The 27,210-nt window shown below is 40.3% G+C and overlaps 3 protein-coding genes and 1 pseudogene across 6 annotated transcripts in view; 2 read left to right on the top strand and 2 right to left on the bottom strand.

The window, feature by feature from the left end:
• Window positions 1-27,210, bottom strand: part of LOC129770102 (RNA-binding protein fusilli) — a 261,350-nt gene that overhangs the window by 221,835 nt on the left and 12,305 nt on the right. The gene's annotated exons all lie outside the window — the stretch shown is intronic.
• LOC129765764 (uncharacterized) lies at window positions 10,808-12,409 on the top strand. Its single transcript, XM_055766190.1, has one exon. The coding sequence runs from the start codon at window positions 10,808-10,810 to the stop codon at window positions 12,407-12,409; it is 1,602 nt and encodes a 533-aa protein (XP_055622165.1).
• LOC129765763 (uncharacterized) lies at window positions 12,612-13,298 on the top strand. The gene has a single exon (XM_055766189.1). It carries the CDS (start codon window positions 12,612-12,614, stop codon window positions 13,296-13,298), a length of 687 nt encoding a protein of 228 aa, XP_055622164.1.
• On the bottom strand, window positions 26,433-26,638 carry LOC129772094 (U4 spliceosomal RNA; annotated as a pseudogene).

Raw genomic sequence — 27,210 nt, 5'->3', positions numbered from 1 at the left:
TTTGACTCCTTGAAGACTCAAAAATGAACAAATATATTTTTCTTAAATGTGAATATGCAATGTAGACTGGTTTCAGCTTTTTAAACAGCTACGACCTCTTTGGTCCACATCAAAATACACGCATTGGTTTTCTGTAAAATCCGATAGTACAGTTTGCGGGTCCTGGTTCCAGCACTTTGTTTTGATAGTTTGTGTTTGTAAACCTTCAAATTGTTCCGCTTTTCAATCCATTGCGCCATTCTGATCGACCATCCAACCTTCGAACCATTGTTTTTTTTTTATTTAGGTCATAATTGGGTTGAGATATTACGAATAATTATGAATTTTCTACCCAACGCTTCTAAACTCAAATCTACTAATCTACTTTAAACGATTCGCACAATAGACGTGTTGTGATTGAAAACTACGTTGCGACCAAATGTAGAGTCTATTGAAAGGGAATGTGTGAAATTAGTATCAAACTTCTTTCTAACATTATTGCGTCAACGAAAAAGCTCTATCCATTTTATAAGCAAAACTCAACTCCTATCAGTTATATTATTGCGTGACAAAGTAAAAATGCTCTTGAAAATCGAAATCTCATCTGATCCTCGTGAAACTTTAACAAAAGATCATTCTATACGAAAGCAAGCTTTGAAAAATACAAAAGGGTAGGAATTTGAGGACAATTGTTTCTGAATTAAATGTTTGTATCTGTTCAGAAGTCAGTACATTTAACTCATTCAATACTCCAAATGGTGGCCCTAGAAAAACTGTTTGTTGTATGAGCTGATCTGAACTTCAAACTAATTGAAGGAGTTGTTGTGGTAGAAAGAATCCGGGACCATTCATTTCTTTTTTCAATAGTAAACTGATGGAAAAAAATCAGATCGATATTCCAATATTAACACAAAAAAAACTCGATATTCTTTGATTTTATTGTATGGATGTTCATAAATGTACATTAAAATCCTTATTAATAAAACCTTCAGAATCATCAATCGATCGATCGCCTTTTCTCTTTCTTTTATTTCATTTAGCTGAATATAATAAGAAGCCATCATCTTACAGTGCATTCCTAAACATATGCTGAAGTAGCTACCCAGCAAACATTAAATCGCATAACAAGCGTATATATAACATCATATGCCCTAAAATTTGGTTGGCATATAATGCGCCTAACTGGCATATGCATGCAAAAGTGGAGGCCATATACATAATGGCAAATGCTTACCGAATTTGTTTGGATGAATATGCAACTTTGACCGGCTATAATAGCGACTTTTGCCATACTCATATACGATTTATTACAGACATAGGAAAAAAACAAATGGCGCAAAATATTTTCGTGAAATGTTTATTATAGCCTCACGAATCGCCATTTTTTTATATGAGTATTTATGTTTGTAGAAATAATAATTGTTTGATTGACTTGTATTGGGAGTGGAATATGAATGTTTGAAATGGCACAGATTGATGTTTGGTGAAAACTTCTCCGATGTGGGTTCGAACTCCGGTCGTCTGGATTAGCATCCACCAGCTATCTCGCGCGGCTATCTGAAATTTAATTCAACAGCGGTTAATACCTTCGAGTGCATCAGCATTTCATTGACATTTCAATATGATGTAATATGTTCTTTATTAGGATCTAATATGATTCACTGTTTCATGATTTTCTTCAGCATGCAACACGATTCACTACAGTACTGAATCGATTTAAATTATACGCTTATACGACACAAAAACTGCATCAGCGTAATATACGCATATGATGCGGCTTAAATATATTTTACGACAATGTGCATCATAAAATTGATGTTTATTATACCGAATTGCGACTTAATTTGATAATGGTATTTAAAATCGAGTTTTTACATTTAATGCGATTTCAAATATACACGATACATACTTTGATTGATATTATATGCGATTGTGATTTATTCGGATTTCTTGTAAGACTTGGCACGTGCAAAATTATACGATTTAATGTTTGCTGGGTAGCTTGGCTCGGCGATATTATCCTTGTCAGAAGAATTACCTGTAGTAGTTCATAATAATTATATCGCCTGATGATGCAGATTCGATTTCTTAGTGCTCCCTTGGAGGTTTGGGAAAGGGAAAGAGGAATGGACAAGTGGTTTTGTAGAAGAGAATGGCTAAATAAAATCCTTAGTATTTCTTGATAGGATATCGTGAAGAGGTATGTGTAAGAGTACCCTTTCGATCCTCTCCATCCAATTTAGTTCTTTCATCGTCAAATTTTCGACAATACCAGCGAACTCAGTATCATATCCTACATCATAAAGACGTGTATTGAGCACTATATGATAAGACAACAACCTTTTTATAAAATCTCTATCAGCGTTTAATCCTTTAAACCAGCCAAAACTTTGAGAATAAGAGTGTCGCCATCTTTCAAATCATCTTCTCTCCTTTGATTTTGATCACGAAAACGTGAAAGAACGAATAAAGGTAGCGATGGGCAAAACAGTTCACTTAGATGAATCGCTCGGTTACTAACCGTTCTCCTAGGTTAATCAGTTTTTTTAACTATTCTTCCGCTCTGTCATTCTTACTTAAATATGAATTCCACCGTAAAAAAGTTGTTGAAAGCTATATACTCATGATTATGATAGTTCTTTTCATGAATTCTTCTCACTTTCCTCTGAGATCTCATTTCCCCTTTCCAAGGATCCAACCAATGATTTTCCACACACTAAAATTTGTTTTTTGGTGTCTAACCCCATGAAATGGGTCATCACTTCTTTCGTATCGTTCGCGAATGTTTTTCCCATCTCTACCATGGAGGCTTAAGCCCAAATTGCATGCACTTGTTGTTGCTCTTCCTCCACAGCGCAAGCAGCGAATAGAATCTAGAAAACATGCTGGCTTTATTGACGAATTTACGCAAAGCTGAATCAGCTCATGCGACACCTACATTAGAGCTCAGAACCACAAAAGTGATGATGTTTGTTTATTCTGCGCACTTAGAAGCCCGATTCGGTCGTGATTATTTTCATTAATTTCGTTTTAAAATCATTTTAGCCATTAAATGTCATCAGTAAATGGTAAGAAAATTATATTTTGTCTTTTTTTTTAATCTGTATTATAGTGACTTTCAACTCATTTGGCTGGTTCGTCACTTTTACTTCCATTTTTGGAAGAATGTCGGGAGTGAGTATTGAACACGTGACCTTTAGCGTGAGAGGCATGGATGTTACCACTACGCCAGATCGCCTTATATTTTGTCTATTTACAATAGTCTCAACATCCGATTGGACCAAAGTCATAGATATTCTTCGAAATGTTAATGTTTGATAGTGAATATAGGTTATGAGTACAAACTTCCGGACGTATTCCAGAAACTCAAACTGTGGATAATTTCGATGCAATCGATATCATATCAAGTTGGTTGATATCAATGATTAGGCAGGGGCTTCCTTTCGGCCGATACGAGAAGGATCTGCAATATTTGAAGCGCAACAAATGCCACCCATCATTTGCCTAGTGAAAAAATGTAAATTATAACACTTGTACCAAATATTTGTCATATGTTATGAATTAAACAATATTGTTGCGTACACCCTGTAAGTGACGCCGCACACAACCACACGGCACGTTGATTTCCGACCTACCAAGGCGAAGGTGGCTGCCATTGGCAGTGACAGATGAGAAACAAAAAAACAACATTCCATTCACCATAGAGATGGGCAAATCAGCTCATCATGGTGAGCGGCTCAGAGTCGTTCAGCTCATACAAGTGAGCTGCTCATTTGGAACAGCTCTTCAACTCAATTGGTTTTGCAGTTGTCCACACAATTGCATAACTACCATGGGACATTTTATAGTGTGCATTTTCTGAATAGACGGAAAGCAGAAAAATAAACGAATTTAATTTGTAATTGTACACAAACTAAAACTAATATTAATTCTAATAGTATAATATACAACAAATATTGAATGCTGAAATCCAACATAGAAGATGCTCAGAATATGCTGAACTTAAAAAACAGAAGAGCCAGCAGTAGCCAAATAAAATGCCTTCAGAATAATTGGCCGAAACAACGTTTTTTGATAAAACTACCGAGATATTATTTTTGCATCCAAGGATATAAAAATAAATCCACTAATAGGTGCAATGAGAAATAATTCTTCGGGATGACAAAGGAAACAAAAGGACCATTATCAATCATCAGAATTTATGCCGGGTGGTTTTCTGATTTTTTTTGATTCAGCACGCGGAAATAAATTTATGTGTTTCCACAATCATGTTTAAATAACAAAATAATATAGTAATTTCATTTGCAAGCATATAATAATTTTATTATCTTGTTCGGCGAGGTAAGAAAAAATTAATGAAATAACGAACGATTGAATATCTTCAAAACAAAAACCTTTTTCCTATCTGGCATCTCTGCTAAAGCTAAAGAACGAAGAGGGACACACGAAAACAAACTGACGTCATATCATAAAGCGCGGGAGACGAAAAATTCTTTCGCGTCTCACAATTCACACACTCTGCAGCTCTTGCGCTCCACAGCTATGCAGCTCTTCAATTCAACAGCTCAGCAGCTCAGCTGCTCATCAGCTCAACAGCTCAGCAGCTCAGCAGCTCATCAGCTCAACAGCTCAGCAGCTCATCAGCTCAACAACTCAGCAGTTCAGCAGCTCATCAGCTCAGCTGCTCATCAGCTCAACAGCTCAGCAGCTCATGAGCTCAACAGCTCATCAGCTCAACACCTCATCAGCTCATCAGCTCTCCATCTCCGTAATGAGCTAATGAGCTGCGTTGTTTTGATTGTGAGCCGATCCGAATCCGCTCACTATGATGAAGCGATTCGAATGAACAGCTCATGAGCGGATGGCACATCTCTAATTCACCAGAAAGTAAAACGTGGATTGGTAAAAAAGGCTAGCTGATTAATTCGTTAAAATTCTACCTAAAATCTATTTTATTGTTATTAAAAATAGTTTGATTTAAAACTTAATCCTATTGTGCTAAAACCGATTGCTAAAAAGGGTACGAAAAAACGTTAAAACCTTAAAATTAGCTAAAACAAATTGTAAAAATTATAGGTTAGCGCTACAGGAATCTATCAAACATAATAAATCGCACGACAGATAGGAAACGTACAAACGTAAGTTTCAAATGAACTTGTAAAACCATTATCCAAAACTGTTATTATTGTAGGAAAATTTTAATCTCTCTCTCGCTGTGAAATGAAGAGGATTGAATTTCGGAAACGTAGTCTTACGTCAAAAAATTCAGGTTATTTGACGTCCCATCGTCAGCGTCAACTGGAACCCAGACCTGCTGGGGTGTGAGGCTGTTACTAGAGACGTCGGTTAATCGTTCGATCAATTCAAATAATCGAATATCTGAAATTATAATCGAATAATTTGAAATCAATATATGAATACATCGAATAATTGTCACTGTAATCGCGATTAATGAAAGAAGGAATCTTTCTCAAGGTTAATGCATTTTTAGGTTAAGAATAAGGCAACATAATTTTTTTATCCAATCATCTAACATCGACAACCCGATAGACCACGAGACCAGAATGACAACGTGATACGTGATTATTACAAGAAATAAATATTCGCTCGATTAATCGAATATTGAAAGACAATTATTCGAATATTAAAAAATATCCCAACGATTAATCAATAATCGAATGAATGAAAATTTTAGACATCACTAGCTGTTACACAAACCGCACAACCAATGACATCGTAGATCTGAATCTAATTTACGTCCTACAATGAGAACGCAATACTTCTCGACCTTTTTCGATTAACATTCCCCTCGTTCGTTATCTTCCACATGAGCATTCCACAGAGGAAAACAGAACCTAAACTCATACACCTACATCTACCTGTAGTTTCACATCAGCCTCCAGTGGTTTGGTCATTGCTTACCAACATTCATGCGCAATCCCCTGTTGTTGTGTTGTTGCTGATTAGGAAAGCCGAACGGCTGCCACTCGGATTGGCTTTCTGACTTCACAAGAACACAACAGTACCCTCAGCAGCAACGTGGGATTTGGAGAAACAGGACAACAGGTACAGAGGATGCAACTACCAAAGACGCATGGCAGCCGGAAAGAGATGGCATAACCGGTACTTGTTGGGTTTCCACCCCGCACACACCGACATTCGGTAGTGTACGTGTGTCCACACAAAGTTGCTGCTATTTCCCGCAATAAAACACTCAATGACTCAATGTTTTAAACCACTTTGGATTTGACGTGTAGCAACCAGCCAGCCAGCAAACCTGCAAGGGCAAGAGTTGAGTCCAGTTTTCCACTCTCGGAGTCAATTTGGACATGTGCACCTGAAGAAACTGCAAACATGATGATGATGACGATGATAGATGACAAGCACCACTCGAACGGACCCCAAACGCCATGACAACAGGTAGGTACCAGGTGAAAACAGGTCAGCCAAGAGCTGGTGTTGTGTTGTAATGTGCGGGTTGAGCGCTTGCACGGGTAGAAAATATGCGCGATGCTATTTTCCGCTTCCAGCTTATTCCCCGGGGAGAAATTATTCAGGTGTTTATGTGGCGAAATTCGTGCCAACAATGTTGTGTACTCCGGCCCTGGATTGCTCCAAACCCGGTAGAAACTTCGAAAATGTAAAGTCTTGTCAATGAATGAAAATAAAATTGTGATTGTGTAGAAATATACTCATCGAACAACTCCAGCAGAACAACAATCTGCTGAGTCTGGTATCTGCCACTTGGGGTAGTAAGGAACCCGAACAAACCAGGTAAGGTGCGACTGATTTTCGACGCTGCAACCCGTGTGAACGGAACATTCTTTAGAGATATGGTGCTCAAACTCTTAGCCATATGGAAACCGCACTGATGCATTCACTACAGAAGCGTGTCAAAAATTCAGTGCCATCATAAAGGAAATGTCTCACCAAAATGTTTTTTTTTTGTATTTTTCAAGTGTAAAGTTTTAATAAGACCACTTACATTTTCCGTTGTTTTAGCTCACGGAGAGAGAAAAAGGTCAAATCGATGCATTTCACCAAGAAAATGTTGGTATCAGACAAATTGCTCGTCGGATTGAACGATCCTATCAAGTAATGCTATATTATTTGGCGATTTCTCAAGGATACGGTAGGAAGAAGAGAGCTTAACGTAAATCGATGCTCTCTGACCGGGACCGGAATAAGCGGGAAATAGTTGGAACAGCTTCGAATACCTCAAAATCGCTTATGCAAATGAAGCAATCTTTGAATTTAAATGTTTCCCGGGAGACAATTCGTCATGTTTTGGCTAAAAGTTACATAGAGCTAAAAAGGTTAAAGCTCCAAATCATACACCATCTCACATCGAAAGACGTCTGAGTTTTGCCAAAGCTCACATGAACCGACAGTGGGACATTGTATGTTATGACAAAAAAATGTTTTCAAAAGAATACATTTTGCTATATACCATAACGAAAAGGTCTTCAATGTTAGACGGCATTTTTTTACTTTTAATTTTGCTAAGTTGTCTCCAGTGACGAAAAAAAGATGGATGGTTGGATGATTCTGATGGTTCCAATGGGTACTGACACTGGTATTTTCAACCAGGAACTTTGCATAGCTTGGGCGGGATACTGTGCAACCGGAACATTCAAGATAGCTTTCACATCCTTCAAAATGAATAGCAAGGATTACATACATGTTCTGGAATCCTGTCTCCTACTGTTTTTGCGTGGATATCAACGCAAAATATTCACATTCGGGCAGTACAATGCCGTATATCATACCAGCAAAGAAGCTAAACAATTGTGTTTGAATTATAATCAAAAAGTCGGTCACCCTATGCGCGGAACTACTACCTCCTCAACTAAGCTCAGCTTCCGTTAGTGGTCTCTGTACCAATAGATTAGCTGAAACAATAGGCCAGTTAGATCATACCCATAGGAGTGTATAGTTCGTGCGCGCGCTTAGAAGAGTTCAACCGTTTATTTGAATATATCGTTTACCAGTTTATCTTTGGCTATTTTATTATCCCGCCACCCGAAATCCAGTGAAATAACAAATCCTGTTTGAACATTTGGTCCTTCGAACCGGATTTCGGGGACGAATAAAGGCCAAGAAAGTGAGCCAAGTTGTGCGATTGAAGTTGAGTGAACTTTCGGTGTGCCATTGTTGGCTTGTCGTGGAATTATTCCACACAGAAAAAGTGGTTTGCGGAGGAAGATACTACGAATTGTCGAACCTGCGGAAAGGATAGCGGAGCTTAAGTGGCGACAGAAACTGCTGGGAACCATCGGATCGTATCTGCGGAAGGACATATAGAGTGATAAGTACTGCATGTTAACAAAAGGTTTGTGGTGGCTTGGTGCATGAAAGGCCGCCATTGCATGACGAAAAACGAATAAATGAAATTGGCTTACAAAACTGGGAGTTTTATTGATTAAATACACGTTTCCCCTGAGATTGTGGTTTATCGGGTTGGTTCACCAATATTCTGAATATTTCTTCCTCTAACTGTCTGTTCGATTGGTTCTCGTTATACAGTAAACGGTCGTCAGTCAATTACATATTATACATTACAAGTCGCGCAGGACGTAGAGTAGATTGAGATCAAAGAGTGTGCACAGCTTATACTGGGGTAGTGTGACAGTGAACAGTGGTGAAATTCAGTGAACATGGATCATAATTTACGAGATTTGCTGAAGCAGGAACGGTTTTTACGCAAGAAGTTCGACACGGTACGAAATTTCCTACATAACTTCGACGCAGATCAACATAATTGCCAATTGGACGTTCGACTACAGCGGCTCGAGGAAACTTTTAAGGAGTTCCAGATCGTACGTCAAAGGATCGAGTTACTCGCAGAAGAAGAAAGTGAGCAAACACCACCCGAGCCTAAGGAGACGGAAAAAGAATGGGCAGAACGCGTAACCGGTTTGAACTTAGCCAGAGAAGAAGAAAATTGGAAGGTACTGTCCGAGATGGAAGAAATTTTCTGCACTTTGAAGGGTGAAATTATGTCCCTGAAGCAACATGAGCGTCGGTCAGAACCAACTGTAAGATCATCAACCACAGAATTTGGTGAGACATCGGTAGGACTATCTCGTATGAAACTCCCAGACATCCGCCTACCAACTTTCAGTGGGCAACTGAAAGAATGGATGATATTCCGTGACAATTTTCAGAACCTGATTCATCGAAATAACCAGTTGATGCCCATGGACAAGTTTACGTATTTGCGATCCTCACTGATAGGAGAGGCGTTAAAGGCAATTGACTCTGTGGAGTTATCAGCAGTTAATTATGAGGTGGCGTGGACGTTGTTACAAAACCGTTATGAGAATCGTAAATTGATTGTAAAAGCTTATCTAGATGCCTTGTTCGCTGTGGAGAGTATGAAGAAAGAAAGTTACGATTCACTGAATCGGCTAATCAGCGATTTCGAGATGAATCTCATGATGTTGGACAAAGTGGGGGAACCAACAGCTAACTGGAGCACATTGTTGGTTCATATGATGTGTACGCGACTAGATGGGACAACTCTCCGACATTGGGAGTCTCACCATAACTCCAAGGACGTGCCTAGCTATGAGAAACTAATCCAGTTTCCACGAAACCATTGTTCGGTTTTACAATCGGTTGCTGGTAACAAGCCAGTACCGATGGAAGATAAGCGATCCAAGATATGTATCAGTCATACGACCACTCACACTTTTAATAAATGTTTTTTCTGTGGAGAAGCGTTTCATTCTGCCTTCCGTTGTATGAAGTTTTTAAAAATGAAGACTTCCGAACGAGTGGAAATATCCCGTCGACACGCGCTGTGTCTCAACTGTCTGTCACCTGATCATCAAGCTCGTGTCTGTAACAAGGGATCCTGTCACCACTGTCGACAGAAGCACCACTCGCTGTTGCACACAAACTCATACCCGGTCAATTCCTCTGTCGCGCAATCAAGAAGTCAAACCACCAATCAACAGCAGTTACAAACACCTCGATCGAACCTCAACCAACCGATACACACTCAGACGACACAAACACGCACAAACTCACTCCCAGTTATACACTCCAACATCAGCCAATCACCTACCACCACAAACCAGTCATGCACGTGTAGAAATACTGTCGCGCTTCCTGTCAGTACTAAAACCCATTCTAAAGAAGTTCTTCTGTCAACCGCCATCGTTCGAGTAGTAGACCGTTTCGGAAATACTCAACTAGCTAGAGCTCTGCTAGATTCGTGCTCACAGTTTTGTTTTATGACCGTACAATTCTGTCAGAAGTTGAGTTTCATACAGAAGCCGAAGTATCTAACGGTTCAAGGTATTGGAGGATCCAAGGCAGTGTCACGAAAAATAGCTGTTGCTTCCGGAGCTTACTGTTTCACTACCAACCTCGAAGATTAATGTCAGCCATTGGAGGTTTCCTGAAGATATTGTGTTGGCTGATCCTACATTTTTTGAACCCGGTCGTGTGGATATTATCATTGGAGCTGAACACTACTACGATCTTCTCGAGGAGGGTCGTATGAGACTTGCCGACGACAGTCCAGTATTACAAAACTCTGTCTTCGGCTGGATAGTTTCCGGGTCGGTTCCCGTTGAAGAAAGGATTCAGCAGTCAACCGTAGCCTACACGTGTACACTTGCAGATGTACACAATCAATTAACGAAGTTTTGGGAGGTGGAGACCTGTCGTTCCAATAGCATACAATCAGTAGAAGAAACAGTATGTGAAAAACCTTTTTGACCAAACAACTACTCGGGATAAATCCGGTAGATTCGTAGTGAGCTTACCGAAAAAGGAATTCGTCATCAAGCAATTAGGAGAGTCACGTAATACAGCGATGAAACGGTTAACTGGAATGGAGAGACGTTTCCAGTCAAACCCTGGATTGCAATCCGCGTACCGAGAATTTATGAGTGACTATGAAAGGCGCGGACATATGCGACAAGTTAACGAACCCAACGATGAAGCTCCTGTCTACTACCTCCCTCACCACGCGGTTCTGAAACCCGATAGCACAACGACCAAGCTTCGTGTTGTGTTTGACGCTTCATGCAAAACGACAACTGGGGTTTCATTGAACGACGCACTGATGGTTGGACCGGTCGTACAAGACGATCTATTGTCTATTGTAATTCGTTTCCGTTTCCATAAAATAGCAATAGTTGCGGACATAGAAAAAATGTATCGTATGATACAGATGCAATGCACTGATCAACGTCTGCAACGCATACTTTGGAGAGATTCCTCCGACGCACCTATTCTTACATATGAATTATCCACCGTCACGTATGGCACTGCGGCAGCTCCCTATTTAGCCACCAAGTGTCTGAAACGATTAGCACAAACCGGAAGATCTACATATCCCCATGCAGCGGAAGTTTTAGAGAAACATTTTTACATGGATGATCAGTTGACAGGAACCGAAAACCTTGAAGAAGGAAAACAGTTGATTCGCGAAATGCAAGAGCTGATGGCGTCTGGTGGATTCATTCTACGAAAGTGGAACTCGAATTGTCGAACGTTACTTGAGGATCTACCCGCAGACTTGGTAGATGACCGTGCCACGTTTGAGCTGGATTCTTCCAACTCTCCCGTTAAAACCTTAGGTCTATTATGGGAACCTAGGTCAGATAAATTCCTGTTCACATCTCCCAAATGGAACAGCGAAACCGTCTTTACCAAACGTATAGTTCTCGCTGACGCTGCGCGCCTGTTTGACCCGTTAGGACTAGTGGGTCCTGTGGTAGTCTTAGCGAAAATATTTCTACAAGAGATCTGGAAACGGAAATGTGATTGGGATGATCCGCTTCCAGACGATATGCAATCGTTCTGGATGGATTATCGACGAAACCTGCGAGCACTCTCATCATTATCAGTACCCCGATGGGTGCAATTTTCGAAAAACTTGGAGTTCGTCGAGATACACGGATTCTGCGATGCATCCGATAAGGCTTATGGAGCCTGTATTTACCTTCGTTGCACGTCTAGTGATGGTTCCGTGGAAGTAAATCTTATTACCGCAAAGTCCAAGGTCGCTCCCTTGGAAGACCTCAAACGAAAGAAAAGGAAGCAGACCATTCCCCGTTTAGAGTTATCCTCAGCACTTCTCCTGAGTCACCTATACGAAAAAGTCATCTCCAGCACAAACCTACAGCAAACCGCAACGTTTTGGACAGATTCAACCATCGTATTATGTTGGTTGTCTTCTTTACCATCACAATGGCAAATGTTCATAGCAAATCGTGTGTCCGAGATCCAGCACATCACGAAAGGTAGTCACTGGAAACACATTGCAGGTGTAGAGAACCCAGCAGACATAATTTCCCGAGGAATGTCTCCCATCCAACTTCAGTATCAGCGTTTGTGGTTCAAGGGGGCCTCTCTGGCTGTGCCAGGAGAAGAGTTTATGGCCATCCAACAAACCAAGAGAAACAATTGATTCCTCACTTCTGGAAGAGAAATCAATCATAGCGTTACCCACGATAATCGAGCAGCCTAACGAAATATTCTCGTTGCGTTCATCGTTATTTGAACTGACTCGTGTAGTTGCATTAATAAATCGATTCAGACATAATTGTCAGCCTAACGGAAACCAACCCAAACTCACAGGATTCCTCACACACGCTGAGCACGAACATGCTATGATTATACTGATTCGGCTCTCCCAGAGCGAGTCGTTTGCAGCTGAGATTTCCGCTTTGCGAAAGGGTCATCAAATATCAGCCAGTTCATCGATTGCTACGTTGAACCCAATACTTATCGATGATGTTCTTCGTGTTGGCGGCCGGTTGATGAACGCGGCGATTTCCTCAGATAGAAAACATCCCATTATTCTCAGTCATCGACATCCACTCACTAAGTTGATAATGGTACAATACCACCGAAAACTTTTTCACGCAGGGCTGCAGCTATTGGTTTCCACCGTACGTGAAAAATACTGGCCTACCCGTATTAGACGACTAGCAAACACAGTACTTCACGAGTGCGTATCCTGTTTCCGCACCAGACCGAAGGTTCTGGATCAATTAATGGCGGATCTACCATCTGAACGTGTGTCTCCGGCTCCTCCATTCTTGAAGGTTGGGGTCGACTATTGTGGACCGTTCCCTGTTGTTTATCCTGGACGTCGCGCTGTTCCAAGGAAATCCTTCATCGCTATTTTTGTTTGCCTGGTGACGAAGGCGGTGCATTTGGAGCTCGCAGGAGATTTGACCAGTGAAGCCTTCCTTGCAGCCTTCAAGCGATTTATAGCCCGTAGAGGAAAACCTGCTGTAGTAATCAACAGTTCCAGGAATCAGCGGTTCGTGAAGCAGCTCAAGATGGCATAGACTTCCGGTTTATTCCTCCTCGATCACCTAACTTCGGAGGACTTGAAGCGGTGAAGTCTTTCAAAACGCATTTCAAAAGATCCATCGGTGTTCGAGTTTTACAGCATGATGAAATGCAGACAGTTGTGGTTCAGATAGAATCCGTGCTAAATTCCCGTCCGTTGACTCCAATTAGTAATGATCCCAACGATTATGAAGCGCTAACCCCGGGACATTTCCTTGTCCAGAGACCTCTGTCAGCTATACCGGAACCGTGTCTCCAAGAAATACCAGAGAACAGACTCTCTATGTGGCAACGGGCGCAATCATTTGTGCAGCAATTGTGGAAAAAATGGTCTGTGCAATACCTTTCCGATCTCCACAATCGCACCAAATGGACCCGTCAACGCAACAATATATCGACGGGTACCATGGTCCTGATGAAAGAGGACAAACTTCCACCATTAAAGTGGAGCCTTGGACGCGTGGTGAATACTCACCAAGGACCCGATGGCAACATTCGGGTTGTTACAGTACGAACAAAAGATGGCGAATATAAGAGAGCGATATCGAAGATATGTGTTCTTCCGATCCAGGATAACCATGATGTATCGACGCAGCAAAATTAATGATCCAGAAACGAATCTATACCCAGTCCAGCGTTCTCCAACGATATGAGAAGAAATACAATTTAGGTTTGTTAGAGATAAACTCTTCAAACTCGGCGTTCATCGCCAGTGTTGATCTGCTAGATCAATGCTCGTTCACCAGTGTTCCCTCCGTCTCTTAATCACCACGTACCCAGCCAAGCATTGACTTCGCATAAGCAGTGTTCCAGATCAATTTGTACATAATGTCCCACTGTCGGAGGTTCCAGCACAAAAGCACTAGGAGTGACGCTGTTTTGATCGGACGGGTCAGAACTGTCACTCCAAGGCTGTTGTTCGTTAAGTACCATAAACTTTCTTTCCTGTTACGGCATTGACGCGTTCTTCCATCCAGGTACCCCCAACCACAACAATCCCAAACAACCGTAGTAGCAGCATTAACCCATCGACATCAGAAGTCATAGAAGCAACCATATGAGTATCTGTAGCAGAAACAATGCATTATACGCAGATGCAGCAGTAAGGAAACCGGCGGAGTCGCTCGCGGACTTGGGTTATCGACGCCAGCTGTATCACAGTTGACGGAGTCGAACCCTAGCTCCCGTCCTCGACGCTACCGGTCTACGTGAAAAGGCAGTCCAATTAATGAGTGAATTGAATTAAAACGTTTTCAAATTTTGTTGAAACCGATACGGCTTTCAAGGCGGCCGGGAATGTTTGAATTATAATCAAAAAGTCGGTCACCCTATGCGCGGAACTACTACCTCCTCAACTAAGCTCAGCTTCCGTTAGTGATCTCTGTACCAATAGATTAGCTGAAACAATAGGCCAGTTAGATCATACCCATAGGAGTGTATAGTTCGTGCGCGCGCTTAGAAGAGTTCAACCGTTTATTTGAGTATATCGTTTACCAGTTTATCTTTGGCTATTTTATTATCCCGCCACCCGAAATCCAGTGAAATAACAAATCCTGTTTGAACAAATTGATTAAGGACCATAAAATTGACTTATTGGACTGGCCGGCTTGCTCTCCAGACTTGAATCCTGTTCAAAATCATTGGGAGATCCTAGTACGTAGAATCTATGAGGGAAAGCAGCACACCACGTTTGATAAACTCATGGCCGCAATTTCGCAGACATAGGAAAATATCGAGAAATCCGTTCAGCAGAATTTGGTAAATAGCATGCCAAAACGAATTTTCCAGATTATTAACCGAAATGGCAAGGTTACCAATTATTGACATGTAATTCTGCCGATTGTTTTAAATTTTTCATTCATAATACAGTCATTCCATGTTAAACCGATATAGTGGTTCTCAGATATTCGTGAAAAGGTGTATATTTGTTCTCTATCGCAAAATATTGAACCAGTTTTTTTAAATTTTTTTGTAAGGACGACCATTTCCATTTTAGAGTCAAATTGTCAAATGTCACGTCATGTCAAATTGAAGACAATTAGTTGACATAAAATATTGCACTTGCAAAAAATTTTGATTTTGTTCCTGTAATTATTGATTATATTTGATTTTTGATGTTTTCATGGCTTTGGACTAGAGGACGCTACATTTTTTATATTTTTTTTTTCTGGAAAGCTGAGGTTTTTTTTCAAAATCAACCGATGGTCCAAAAACTCATTTTTTGCCTTTTCTTCCAAAAATGACTTTTTCAAAAATTCATAACTTTTGAACTTCTGGACCGATTCAGATAATCGACATATAAACATGAGGATTTTTTCAAAAAAGTCTTTTTTGGAAAAAGAGGGAAACATTTGATTTTTTAACCCTCGATTAAATTTGAAAATTCATAACTTAAAAACGAAAAAAAACATATCTGATTTTTCGATATGTTATGTAAAAAATCCTCAGCTTTCAAGAAAAAACAAAAAAAGTATAGCGCCCTCTAGTCCAAAGCCATGAAAACAACAAAAAACGAATGCAATCAATAATTACGAAAACAAAATCTGGATGTCTGGCAAACGCAATATTTTTTTCAAAAAAGATTAGGCAATTGACTTTAATTTGATATGTCGATCATCAAAATCGGTGTAGCATTTCAAAAAGATTTTTTGCAAAAAGGTAATTTCTGGAAATAATACGGACCACCGTAAAATGGAAATGGCCTCCCTAATGAATGAATATAACACGAAAATCTGAAAAACACCATATCGGTTTCGCATGGAATGACTGAATACTTGTGTATATTGAAATGGTCTTATGAAAACTGGATAAATTATCACATTTAAGTACATTTCGTTCGAAGCGTTCAACAATGTATGAAAATATTTCGTTGAAATTTCAACTGTTTGTGTTACAACGAAATATGTTCGAGATGGTCTTATAGATTTGTGAAAAAAACAAAAGAATCATTCTCATATGCATTCATTTATAGAATTTTATGTGCACATTTGTGTTCTGTAATCTTTGCCCATCTTCCACGCAGCTTAAAGATTCTTCATAAAATAGCTTGCTTTCTCGTCGAAAACTGTTCGGGGTATTTTTTAGCTGGCCATAAAGTTGAAGTTTTTGCCATTGAGAGAATTTTACAGGAGCCTGAACCTGCAGTATCCCTGGTGTGATCTCACCTCCCTGCCTGACTCTAAACTAATTGTTCGTGCTGTCAAAAAGACATGAAGAGACATTACCCTCAAGGAACATGACGACATATCGACTAATTTCGAATTTTTGTACAGGATCGCTGGTTTTAATTTGCCCAGTTGCGAGCAATAATTGTGGGGATTTTTCGACTGGTTGTTTGGTAGAAGCTCATAATACAAAACTCCTTCCCAATCCCACCAGACACAGAGTATAACTTTCTTCTGGTAAATACCGGCCTTAGGGTTAGCGAATGGTTCATTTCGCTTACCTTATGTTTTTTTCCGCTCAACATAATTGTAAAGATCCATTTTCATCACCAGTAACAATTTTCTCAAAAACGTTATTTTCGTTGCGAGTCGCCGATGGAGATGCAACATATTGTAGTTTTTTCGGTCATATTATGTGGAACTCACAGATCGTAACGATTTACGCAACAGATGCCCATTAACGGTAGTATTAGATATCTGTAGTGAATCTGTTGATTCATCTGTGTGTCGAGGATTATTCTTGATCAGCGTCTCGATTTGGTTATCAACAGTGACAGCACGAACTTCCCGAACAACTTAGTATATTTTCTCAACTTATGCTCTTTTATCTGACGCGTCCATATTACGCCAATCGGTCTTGATCGCCCGGTAAAGCCGAATAAATGTAGATGTGCCGGGTTTGCCGACGTGTTAAAAACCGATTCGAATCATGCCGAGCCCAACCCGAAACAAGTCGGTCCGGATCAAAGAAAGTCGAACCAAAACAAAACGAAGTAAATTCGGGTTATCGGTATTGTGCTTCGTGTGTTCGTGACGACTTCGTGCACCCGATAGGGCTTCGGCTTTATGCACTCGATTGGGCTTCCACATTACATAACGAACATCATATGCCACCTGGTACAGGTCGATCGGCATCATTCGGCATAATGTGGACGCGCCTTAACAGAATATATATCATCTTCTATATTATGCTCTACATAATCATTAGTGGCTGCAAACTGTCAAACTGCGTTCTAAACTGTCAGTCGTCAATATCATAAGACATCAGCGCTCACCACGGTACCACTTACGACGACTACAGGAGCCGAACGTTGCTGCAACATACTCGCAGCGTCTTGAAGCTGCGTTACCGGGGGTAGACGAACTGGATGCTGTTCCCCTCGATGAATGCTGGAACTCCTTAATATCAGCAATTAGCAGCACAGCAGAGACCGCCATCGGGTATGAACAACGAGGACAACGGAACGAATGGTTTGACGACGAGTGCCGAGCGCTCCTGAACGAGAAGGATGCAGCACGCGCAGCCATGCTGCAACGAGCGTCTCGACAAAACGTGGAACGATACAGACTGAAACAAAGGCAGCAAACACATCTCATTCGGGAAAAAAAGCGCCGCCTGGAAGAGAAAGAGTGTGAGGAGATGGAGCTGCTTTATCGTTCTCGAGAATCGCGGAAGTTCTTCAAGAAACTAAACGCCTCGCACAAAGGCTTTGTGCCGCGGGCCGAAATGTACAGAAACAAGGAAGGAGGCATCTTGACGAACGAACGCAAGGTGATCGAAAGGTGGAGGCAGCACTACCATGAACACCTGAACAGCGCGCAGACAGAAGACCAAGACGGCGTCGAGGAGGACTACACCGGTGCAATGAACAACGACGACGTACCACCCCCGACGATGGGTGAAGTTAAGGAGGCCATTAATCAGTTCAAGAACCACAAAGCAGCTGGTAAGGATGGCCTCGTAGCGGAGCTCTTCAAGGGAGGTGCGAGAAAACTTGTAGAGTGTATGCACCGGTTGATAGTCAGGATCTGGGACACAGAACAGCTACCGGATGAGTGTAAAGACGGGGTAATCTGCCCCATCTATAAAAAAGGCGACAAGTTGGATTGTGGAAACTATCGTGCCATCACAATTCTGAATGGTGCCTACAAAATTTTGTCTCAGATCCTCTTCCGCCGCCTATCGCCAATAGTAAGTAGATTTGTGGGAAGTTATCAGGCCGGATTCATGCCCGGTTGCTCGACGACGGACTAGATTTTTACACTGCGGCAGATCCTCCAAAAGTGCCGCGAGTATCAGGTCCCTACACACCACATCTTCGTCGACTTCAAGACCGCATATGATACAATCGACCGACGACAGCTATGGAGGATCATGGACGAATACGGCTTTCCCTGAAAGCTGACAAGACTGATTGAGGCAACGATGAACGGCGGCGGTGCAGTGTGCGGATCTCAGGTGAGCTGTCGGAATCATTTGAGACTCACAGGGGACTTCGACAAGGCGATGGATTCTCCTGTCTGCTCTTCAACGTGGCGCTGGAAGGTGTTATGCGGAGAGCGGGCTTCAACATGCGGGGCACGATTTTCAACAAGTCTAGTCAGTTTATCTGCTTCGCCGACGACGTGGACATAATCGGAAGAACACATGCGACGGTAGCCGACTTGTATACCCGACTGAAACACGAATCAGGGCTGATTGGGCTTGAGATCAATGCGTCTAAGACTAAATACATGCTAGCTGTAGGGACTGATCGCAACAGAGTTCTTCTTGGTAGTAGTGTTGTGATCGACGGCGACGAGCTCGAGGTGGTAGAGGAATTTGTCTGCCTTGGCTCGTTGATAACAACTGACAACAACAACAGCCGTGAAATTCGAAGACGCGTTGTCAATGGAAGTCGTGCCTACTATGGGCTCCGCAAATCCTTGAGGTCCAACAAACTCCGACCCCGTACGAAGTGTACCATGTGCAAATCCCTAATTCGACCGGTTGTTCTCTATGGGCACGAAGCATGGACGATGCTTGAAGAGGACTCACAAGCCCTTGGAGTTTTCGAACGCCGAGTGCTCAGAACAATATACGGTGGTGTACAGGAAAGCGGAGTATGGAGAAGGAGAATGAACCACGAACTGGCGCAACTCTACGGCGAACCCAGCATTCAGAAAGTCGCCAAGGCTGGACGAGTGCGATGGGCAGGGCATGTTGCAAGATTGCCGGACAGCAGCCCTGCAAAGATGGTGTTCGCATCGAATCCGGTAGGAACAAGAAGGAGAGGAGCCCAGCGAGCGAGGTGGTTGGACCAGGTGGAGCAGGACTTGGCAAGAATCGGTGCAGCCGGGAGTTGGAGAACTGCAGCCATGGTTCGGGATTATTGGCGAAAAATTGTGAAGAAGATCTAATCTCTCAATGGGATGTAGTATCATTATAAATAAATAAATAAATCATTAGTGGCTAGTATTCATTTAATTGTTTCCGTTTGTAATGTGTTTCATATCACTATTTTATTGAGATTGAGTTGAGGGAAAATGCGTTCTACCGATGCTGAGGAATGTTGTTTGTGTTTTGTCGGATCCTTCGACCGTTTATATATTCTCCCAAAAACCTATAGCATCACTACAGTCAATTGCAGAGAAATCAATATTCAGGATTTTTCTGAACACACCGTCGATGCTTGGGAATAAATCTTTATTCACCAAATGAGGAAAGCATATGAGCAGTGGATTTATCGTTGAATATTTTCTAATTTTGATGTTATTTGATTCGAATATAGATATATTTACTATATCCATAGTAATCTGACGAGTAAATGTTATACAGTGATAGACATTCGTTTAGCCGCACTTGAAAAAAAAACCTGAAACACTTACAAAACAACTAGGAATGTTTTTTTTTATCGGGATACTTATTTGCTGTAGTGATAGTATATTTAAGTCACTTTTATTGAAAGGACGTGCGTCACAATCACAAACACACACAAGGCGGCATCGGTGGATATAAACATTCAAACGTGGTTTTTTTTCCGAGACATACATTTAGTCGCAGGGCATGAAAATCAAGCTTTCGCATAATCACCAAGCCTTTATCTGTGTTTTTTGAAACAATACTTGGGAATGTTCAATTTACAAGATAACTATTAGATGTGCAACGTAAGAAGCTGGTCAGATTAGTGATTTACGTAGAATTTAAGGGGATGGCGAAAGGTATACTATTGACGGAAGAGGGCGACGAAGTTACTTTGCGTCTTAAAGGTCGAATAAGACACGAAGCAACCAGGAAACGATGTGCTGCTCATACAGGAAGGCAGAATCGGTTGTTCCAGTAACGAAGAGGTATATTGCGCGTATCTTGAATGAGTCACCAAACATCATGTGGAAGAAACCTCAAGGGAAGCCGAAACTGACCGCCACCCATAAGCAGAACCATCTCAGTTTCGCCCGGCAATACATGTAATGGAAACTGGAATGGGGAAATGTTGTATTTTCCGGCGAAAAAAGTTCAATTTGGATGGGCCGGACTGTTAGAGTTGCTATTGGTACAATTTAAGTCAACGGCATGTCATGAGATCGAAGCGAAACTTTGGGGCGGAAGTTTGACAGTGTGGGGAGCCGTTTCCGATCACAGCAAGCTTCCCATTTGTTTCATTTTCACCTGAAGGAACTCCAAAAAGTATCTTTAATTACTGGAGGACGTTTTGATTGGCCATATTGAAAATAACGCTACCGAGGATGTCGTTTTTTCAGCAGGATTATGCATAGATCCACGTTTTCAAGCAATCGAAGGCAAGGCTTGCCGAGAAGGACATTCCGCTTCTTGAATGACCTGCTTGCAGTCGATTGCAATCCCATAGAGAACCTATGAAGAATCTTGGCCGAGATGGTCTATGCAAACGGATGACAATTTGACAACATTTCCAGTCTCTAAGCAGTAATTCAGGAGTGTTGGGCTATAATTAATATGGCAGAGCTTTAAAATCTGTCTGACACGATGCCAAATCGAGTTTTAAAAGTGATCCGAAATGGAGGTTGACATTCTAAATATTAGCTACCGATTGGACTCGAAATTTGCTGCCCAATTTTTCTTTTATTGAAATTTTAGAATGCGGCTAAACGAATGTCCACCCTGATTCCACATATTTGAATTACTTAGAAAACAAAAAAGGAATTTATACTTTTTTTTAGAAAGAATTCGATGAAAACAAACAATAATAGTCTTTTATGAACAAAACTGTACAATGAATTGACTTATTTTTAAAAATATTGAGGAAAAATAGGGTGCGGCTAAACGAATGTCTACCACTGTATTGAAAAATAAGACTGTTTAAATACACCAGACAAAAAATAGAGGAACAGAGTGCGGAGTCGAAATTTTTAGGTGATTTTTGAAATGCTGTAGTTTCGAGGAAAACCAACTCACGAAGATGAGATGTACCTCATGTTAAACCTTCAACTTTCAAGTTTTTGAATATTTTACGTATATTTTTCAATCTTGGTGTGTAATATCTAGTGAACAAAAATATCCGAAAGAAATAAAAACCGATTTATTCAAACTTTCTATAGCCCAACACAATTTTTGGCTAACCTAACCTAACAAATCCAATTAACCTCATCAAACAGCTTTCATTTGAGTCCTAGAACGTTCTTGTAGGACATTCCCATATAGAGATATTTCCCTTCGTCTTTGATGATGAATAATTCGATGAATAATGATCGCACCGCAAATCGAAAGGTAGTTTTGAAAACCTCAATAAATTTTGCACAAGGCAAAATTTATTGAGGTTTTGAGGCAAATTTTTCTTTAGAATATTTTGCATCGTTTAAAAAAATTATCACTTCTTGAAAATCGAAGTGCCAAAACACGTTTCAAAAATCACCTAAAAAATTCGACTTCGCACTTTGTTTCTCTATTTTTTTTTGTCGAGTGTATATAAAATTTTGTTTTTGCTTTTGGCAGCGTTTCCAAAAGTTTCGTTATGGCGATGGAACACACGCACTACCGTAGCCCAACGAAGTGTATAATTTTCACTGCAGACAAATTCAGTTATTAACGCTTACTGTCATTTGTTCAATTTCCGTTTCTCTCCTTCTTTCTATGGTGTATGTTATGTTTTTAGAGCAACAATTGCCAAAATGAGATCGCTTTTTTATACAAAACCAAAATCGTTTTCAGTTATGCCCACAGAAACATGGAAACATGATCTAGATGGACAACATTTCAGAGACTGAACTAAATCTATCAACGACGAACGACACCACATCGCTTGTATGCACTTACTACTACTTTCATTTCCTATTCTTTTTTGGCCATTTAATTTCGACAACAATATCAAAATGCCGACCCAGACCCAGGGGATGCCGCCGCCACGCAAGGTCAATGTGAGAAACGGTCTAGAGGAGTGGAAGCATCCACGCATCGAAATCGTTTGGCGTTATTTTTTTTTTTTTTTTGTTTCGTCCAGATTCGAGAGAAAGGTCGTTTGTTGACCGGGCAACGGACTGTGATGGACCATCGGATGGCATCATCGAAAGCACGGAAGAAAAGACGAAAAAAAACTTGTTTTCGTCGCCGCGATCCAATCGATCGATTTGTGTGCGTGCGTGTGCTTGTTTGTTGAAACCGCGGAAAATGTTTAGCGACCGATGCAACCGGTGGAACTGACGACCCAATTTTTTTTCGCGTTGAATAATTTGATTAGGGGTGTACCGAAATGTTGAAGGATCAATCCATTTTGATGACCAGAAGCCACTTTAGATAGGTCCTCCTTAATACTATCGTTTTATCTAACAATGCTGCACCTGTCCGATAGATAATATTTTTCCTACTCGTTCATATTCTCTCACATTCGCCCCACCTTTTTTTTCTTCTTTGTTCGACCTGTCCTCTGTCCCCTGTCCGACTGTTCAACTAGATTGACGTGGGAAAACCATTTAAATGGTTACACAGCTTGTCAGCTTTGTTGCACCTGAAAAAGTTGAATGCTTCATATCACAAATGCCATGGCTAGTTGTCTTTTTGACGAATATCAAAACTCCTTTTTGGAAGGACTTGACGCGCGGCATTGGAATTTTGGAAGGCGGAGAATCGAGTTCAAAACAAACCGATGGATCTGAACCGGTAGCCGTGAAAGGTTATTGCTGATTTCAAGCATAGCTAAACTCGACGATTGTTTTAGCGGGGATTAAAATGGAAAAAAGACTTCCAATTTGCATCTTCGGTATGGTTTTGTCAATGAACAAGTCAGAGAGTTTCCTCATAAATTCTTTTGAAAATACAAAAGGGGGATCCCCTGCAATCAATGGTACATTTTTTTTGAGTTTCTCTCAACTTCCTTGCGAGCATCCGGATTCTTCCGGTCATATCCAGAGCTCACAATTTTGAGCTCCGGCAAAACTCGAGAGTTGGAAGATGCAGAAATGGGTTGGTGATGAACGAGAGAATGCCAAAGCTAAGGATATGAGTATGGGTCCTTTAATGTAAGCTTCATAAACGTGAACATCTTTCATTTATTGTGTTGTTCGGGAAGTTCGTGCTGTCACTAAACTGTTGACCAAATAAGAACGCTGATCATGGTGAATCCTTGTTATACGGCACCCTAATTAACGGACTCACTAGAGATACCTAAAACCATTGTTCATGGGCGTTTGACGGAATTGGATCACGTAAATCGCTACAGGTTTTACACAATATGAGCGAAAAACATTCATGTCCTTCAGCGATTCGCATTATGAATTGAGACGGAAACACGATGTTTACGGAGCAGATGACTGTGACAGGTAATAGAGAATAAACCATTTACAATAATGTTCAAAAAATTCTTGGATAAACCGAAATGAGCGATTCATGAACCACCCACCGAATAAAACACAGCGATCCAAGACAATTGTCCAAAACCAGCCGATATGATAAACGTCGTATTCCAACAGGGTAATGCCAGACCTCATGTCTCTTTGACAACCCGATAATTTTGGACTACGTCATTTATTTCTATACAAGGGGATCACCCTACGAAATTGGAAATGAACCAAGTAACCCATTTTTCAAACGCATATTGCGCAGAATCGTCTTTACGACGATTTCACGAATGAAATAGGTATGTCTATTCGATTTTGCTCGCCTCTCACATTCTCCCATAACGCGGCAGCAAACACTTATCAGTTGGCAGACTCCATGGAGAGGAGATGATCTCGAACGATGGTGATACTCTTTTGTTCCCAAAGTTTCTATCACGAACGTCTTACTACCAATAATTTATGTAATTGTGATCAATCATACTGTCGAGTACATTGCATGGTCATGTGAAGAATGTTGCAATGATAGAACTATGCTGGCTGTCAATTGAGAGGTTCGAAGAGGCACACTCATGCATATCAGTTCGCGATATCTTTGCTAGATGCGATTTTAAGTTTGTGTTTCCTATATACAGCGAGTCAAACTCGAATACGTACGCCACCAATCTCTTCTCTCTTTCCACGATTTTTGAAAACAAATTTTCGAAACATTCTATTTGGATAAAGTCATAGTGTCAAATGAGAGTGAAAAAGTATGCTCTGTTTTCTGTTTTCAGAAAAATGCATTTTATTTCTTGAAAAATTATTGTAGAATACCGAATGTATGAAAATTGACTCAAACTCAAATTCGTACTGTAGATAAAATTTCCATTCAATTTCATAGGCGTTGATTAATTTCAGGATTCCATCTTTCGCATGGTAACCTTTGTTGATTGCCACTGCCTTTAGCTACCTTTAGCCATTAACTACGAGCCTTTTGGTGTATTTGGGAGGAACATTCGTCCATCAAGTGGTTCTTAAGAACCTTATGGTTAGAAATTTGATGATTTCCTACGCGGATAACTTCCATAGTTTTTAATGGGACTGATGCCGGGAGATTGTGGTGATAACTTTAGATCAATTGTAAAGTAATGTGCGAACTTCATCTGCCCTGTGCTTTGGGTCATCATCCATTATGTTGACACTTTGCTTCATATTCTCCTTCAAGATGTTCGAGTAAACATTCTGATCTATAAAATGTCTAACAATAAGGAACTGTAAACCCACTTGATCAATATATAAATGAATCTTGCTCCCAAATATACTAAAAAGCTCGTAGATAACGACTAATGGCAGCCAAATGCAGTTGCAATGAACAAGGGTTACCATACTGACGATGGAATTTTGAAATTGATCAATGCCTTCGGAATCGAATAGAAATTTCAACTACTGTACGAATTCCGGTTTGAGTCAATTTTCGTGCATTCGTCAATCTACAATTATTTTTAAGAAATAAAAAGTATCTTTCTAAAAACAGATAGCGTACAATTTCACACCTATGTGACACTATGACTTTATCTAAATAGAATGTTTTAAATGCTTCTTTTCGACTTTGAAAAGTAGTGAAAAGAGATCTGCATGGTACATACGAATTCGAGGTTTTGGGTCACTGTAAGACATCCTGAGAAGTGCTAATATCATTATTCAGCCAGCTAAACCTACTCAAATCCACTTGTCCACTTGTCCATTCCCCTTCCCTATGAATAAATATAAATATAATAAATGAAACTCGTTGAGATCAATTCACTACAGGACCCACATAAACTTCACAAGAAATCACTAACAACCATAAGATACCTGATCTACACTACCTGGCGACAAAGTCGACGAGACGAGATAGATATCGACGAGACAACAAACAAAAAAAAATTCTGTTGATTCCACAAAATATTTCTATTGTTTTAGGCAGAGATGCCAACCTTCCTAATTTTTGGGGGTTTCCAGACTTTTCAGGTTATAAATAAAAATATCCGTAATGAATATTTTGAGATCCCTGCCAAAAATTCCTTGGTTGGAAATGAGAACTGTTATAATAAGAAGAAGATGAAGGATGATTGTTAAACAAAATAGTGCATATAAAATTAAATAAATGTATGTCGGTCAATAAATATGATGACAATATCAGCTATCCTGTTTTCTTCCTGATTTTCATTTTCATTCTCCCTGAAGTTTGAAAACTATTGTTGGCAACCCGGTTATAGGGAATGAACAGAGATGCCAGGTTTGAAGACATGTCTTCATTTTGAAGACATTTGACTTACTGTGAAGATATTTGATTTTGTGGAGACATTTTGGAGAAATTATGAAATATGTGGAGTCATTTCAGTATGATAGCGTGAATTTTTGAATTTTTGAGAGATATTATTTTCATAAATTTCTAACTATTGGCCGGAAAGATCGTCAAAAGAAGTAGGGCTTTTGTATCGCTTTTTTATCAGTGTCACTTGCTTACTTTTGTTCTTGGTAATCAACAGAGACCTTTGCCTCGGGTTTTTTTAGTGTTCAACTAGCAATAATCACACCTCGGATAAACCTCAATGATTATGATATCGTCACTGCGCAAAGCTAGTCTCGGGGCCATTCACTCACTTTTTTCAAACTTTTCCAAGCAGAAAATCCACAAGTATATAGAATGAACTCAACAACGAGGAACCTCTAATGTCTCTAGAACACATTAGTTCATTTGCACTAGAAAATTTGAATGATTGTGACATTGTATTTTTATTAATTCGGACATATATTATACAATAGATTAACCAAGATCTTTCAAACGACCACTTCACAAAACGAAGGTATTCCGGGTTACACACCGTTTCAATAATCAGTTTTATGGATATGGTTTGAGTTACAACAAAAACTTCAAAGCTGAAATAAACAAATTGAGTTATCACGGTTCCGTTTTTGTTGAGAAACTGGGTCGATATTCACTCAATCAATATCAGGCTCACTATCATTTCTAAACTCATGAAATTTGTTCGCAGTTGTGAAATATATTCTCTGTTCACATTTATTGAAATAAACTTCAAAACCTAAAGGCAAGTTTAGTGAAATGTGATATATAACAATGCCAATTAATATATACATTGAATAAGCTATCAAACTTTGTCCAAATGTAAACTATGAATTTTGTTTTTTTCGA

The sequence above is a fragment of the Toxorhynchites rutilus genome, chromosome 2, assembly GCF_029784135.1.
Source record: "Toxorhynchites rutilus septentrionalis strain SRP chromosome 2, ASM2978413v1, whole genome shotgun sequence".
NCBI lineage: Eukaryota > Metazoa > Arthropoda > Insecta > Diptera > Culicidae > Toxorhynchites > Toxorhynchites rutilus.
Note: the sequence above shows the minus strand (reverse complement) of the source record. Positions and strands in the feature narration are given on the sequence as shown.

Bases quoted from the DNA above. Each gene is read 5' to 3' on its own strand.
- LOC129765763 (XM_055766189.1), top strand. From the start codon at position 12,612: ATGATTATACTGATTCGGCTCTCCCAGAGCGAGTCGTTTGCAGCTGAG.
- LOC129765764 (XM_055766190.1), top strand. From the start codon at position 10,808: ATGAAACGGTTAACTGGAATGGAGAGACGTTTCCAGTCAAACCCTGGA.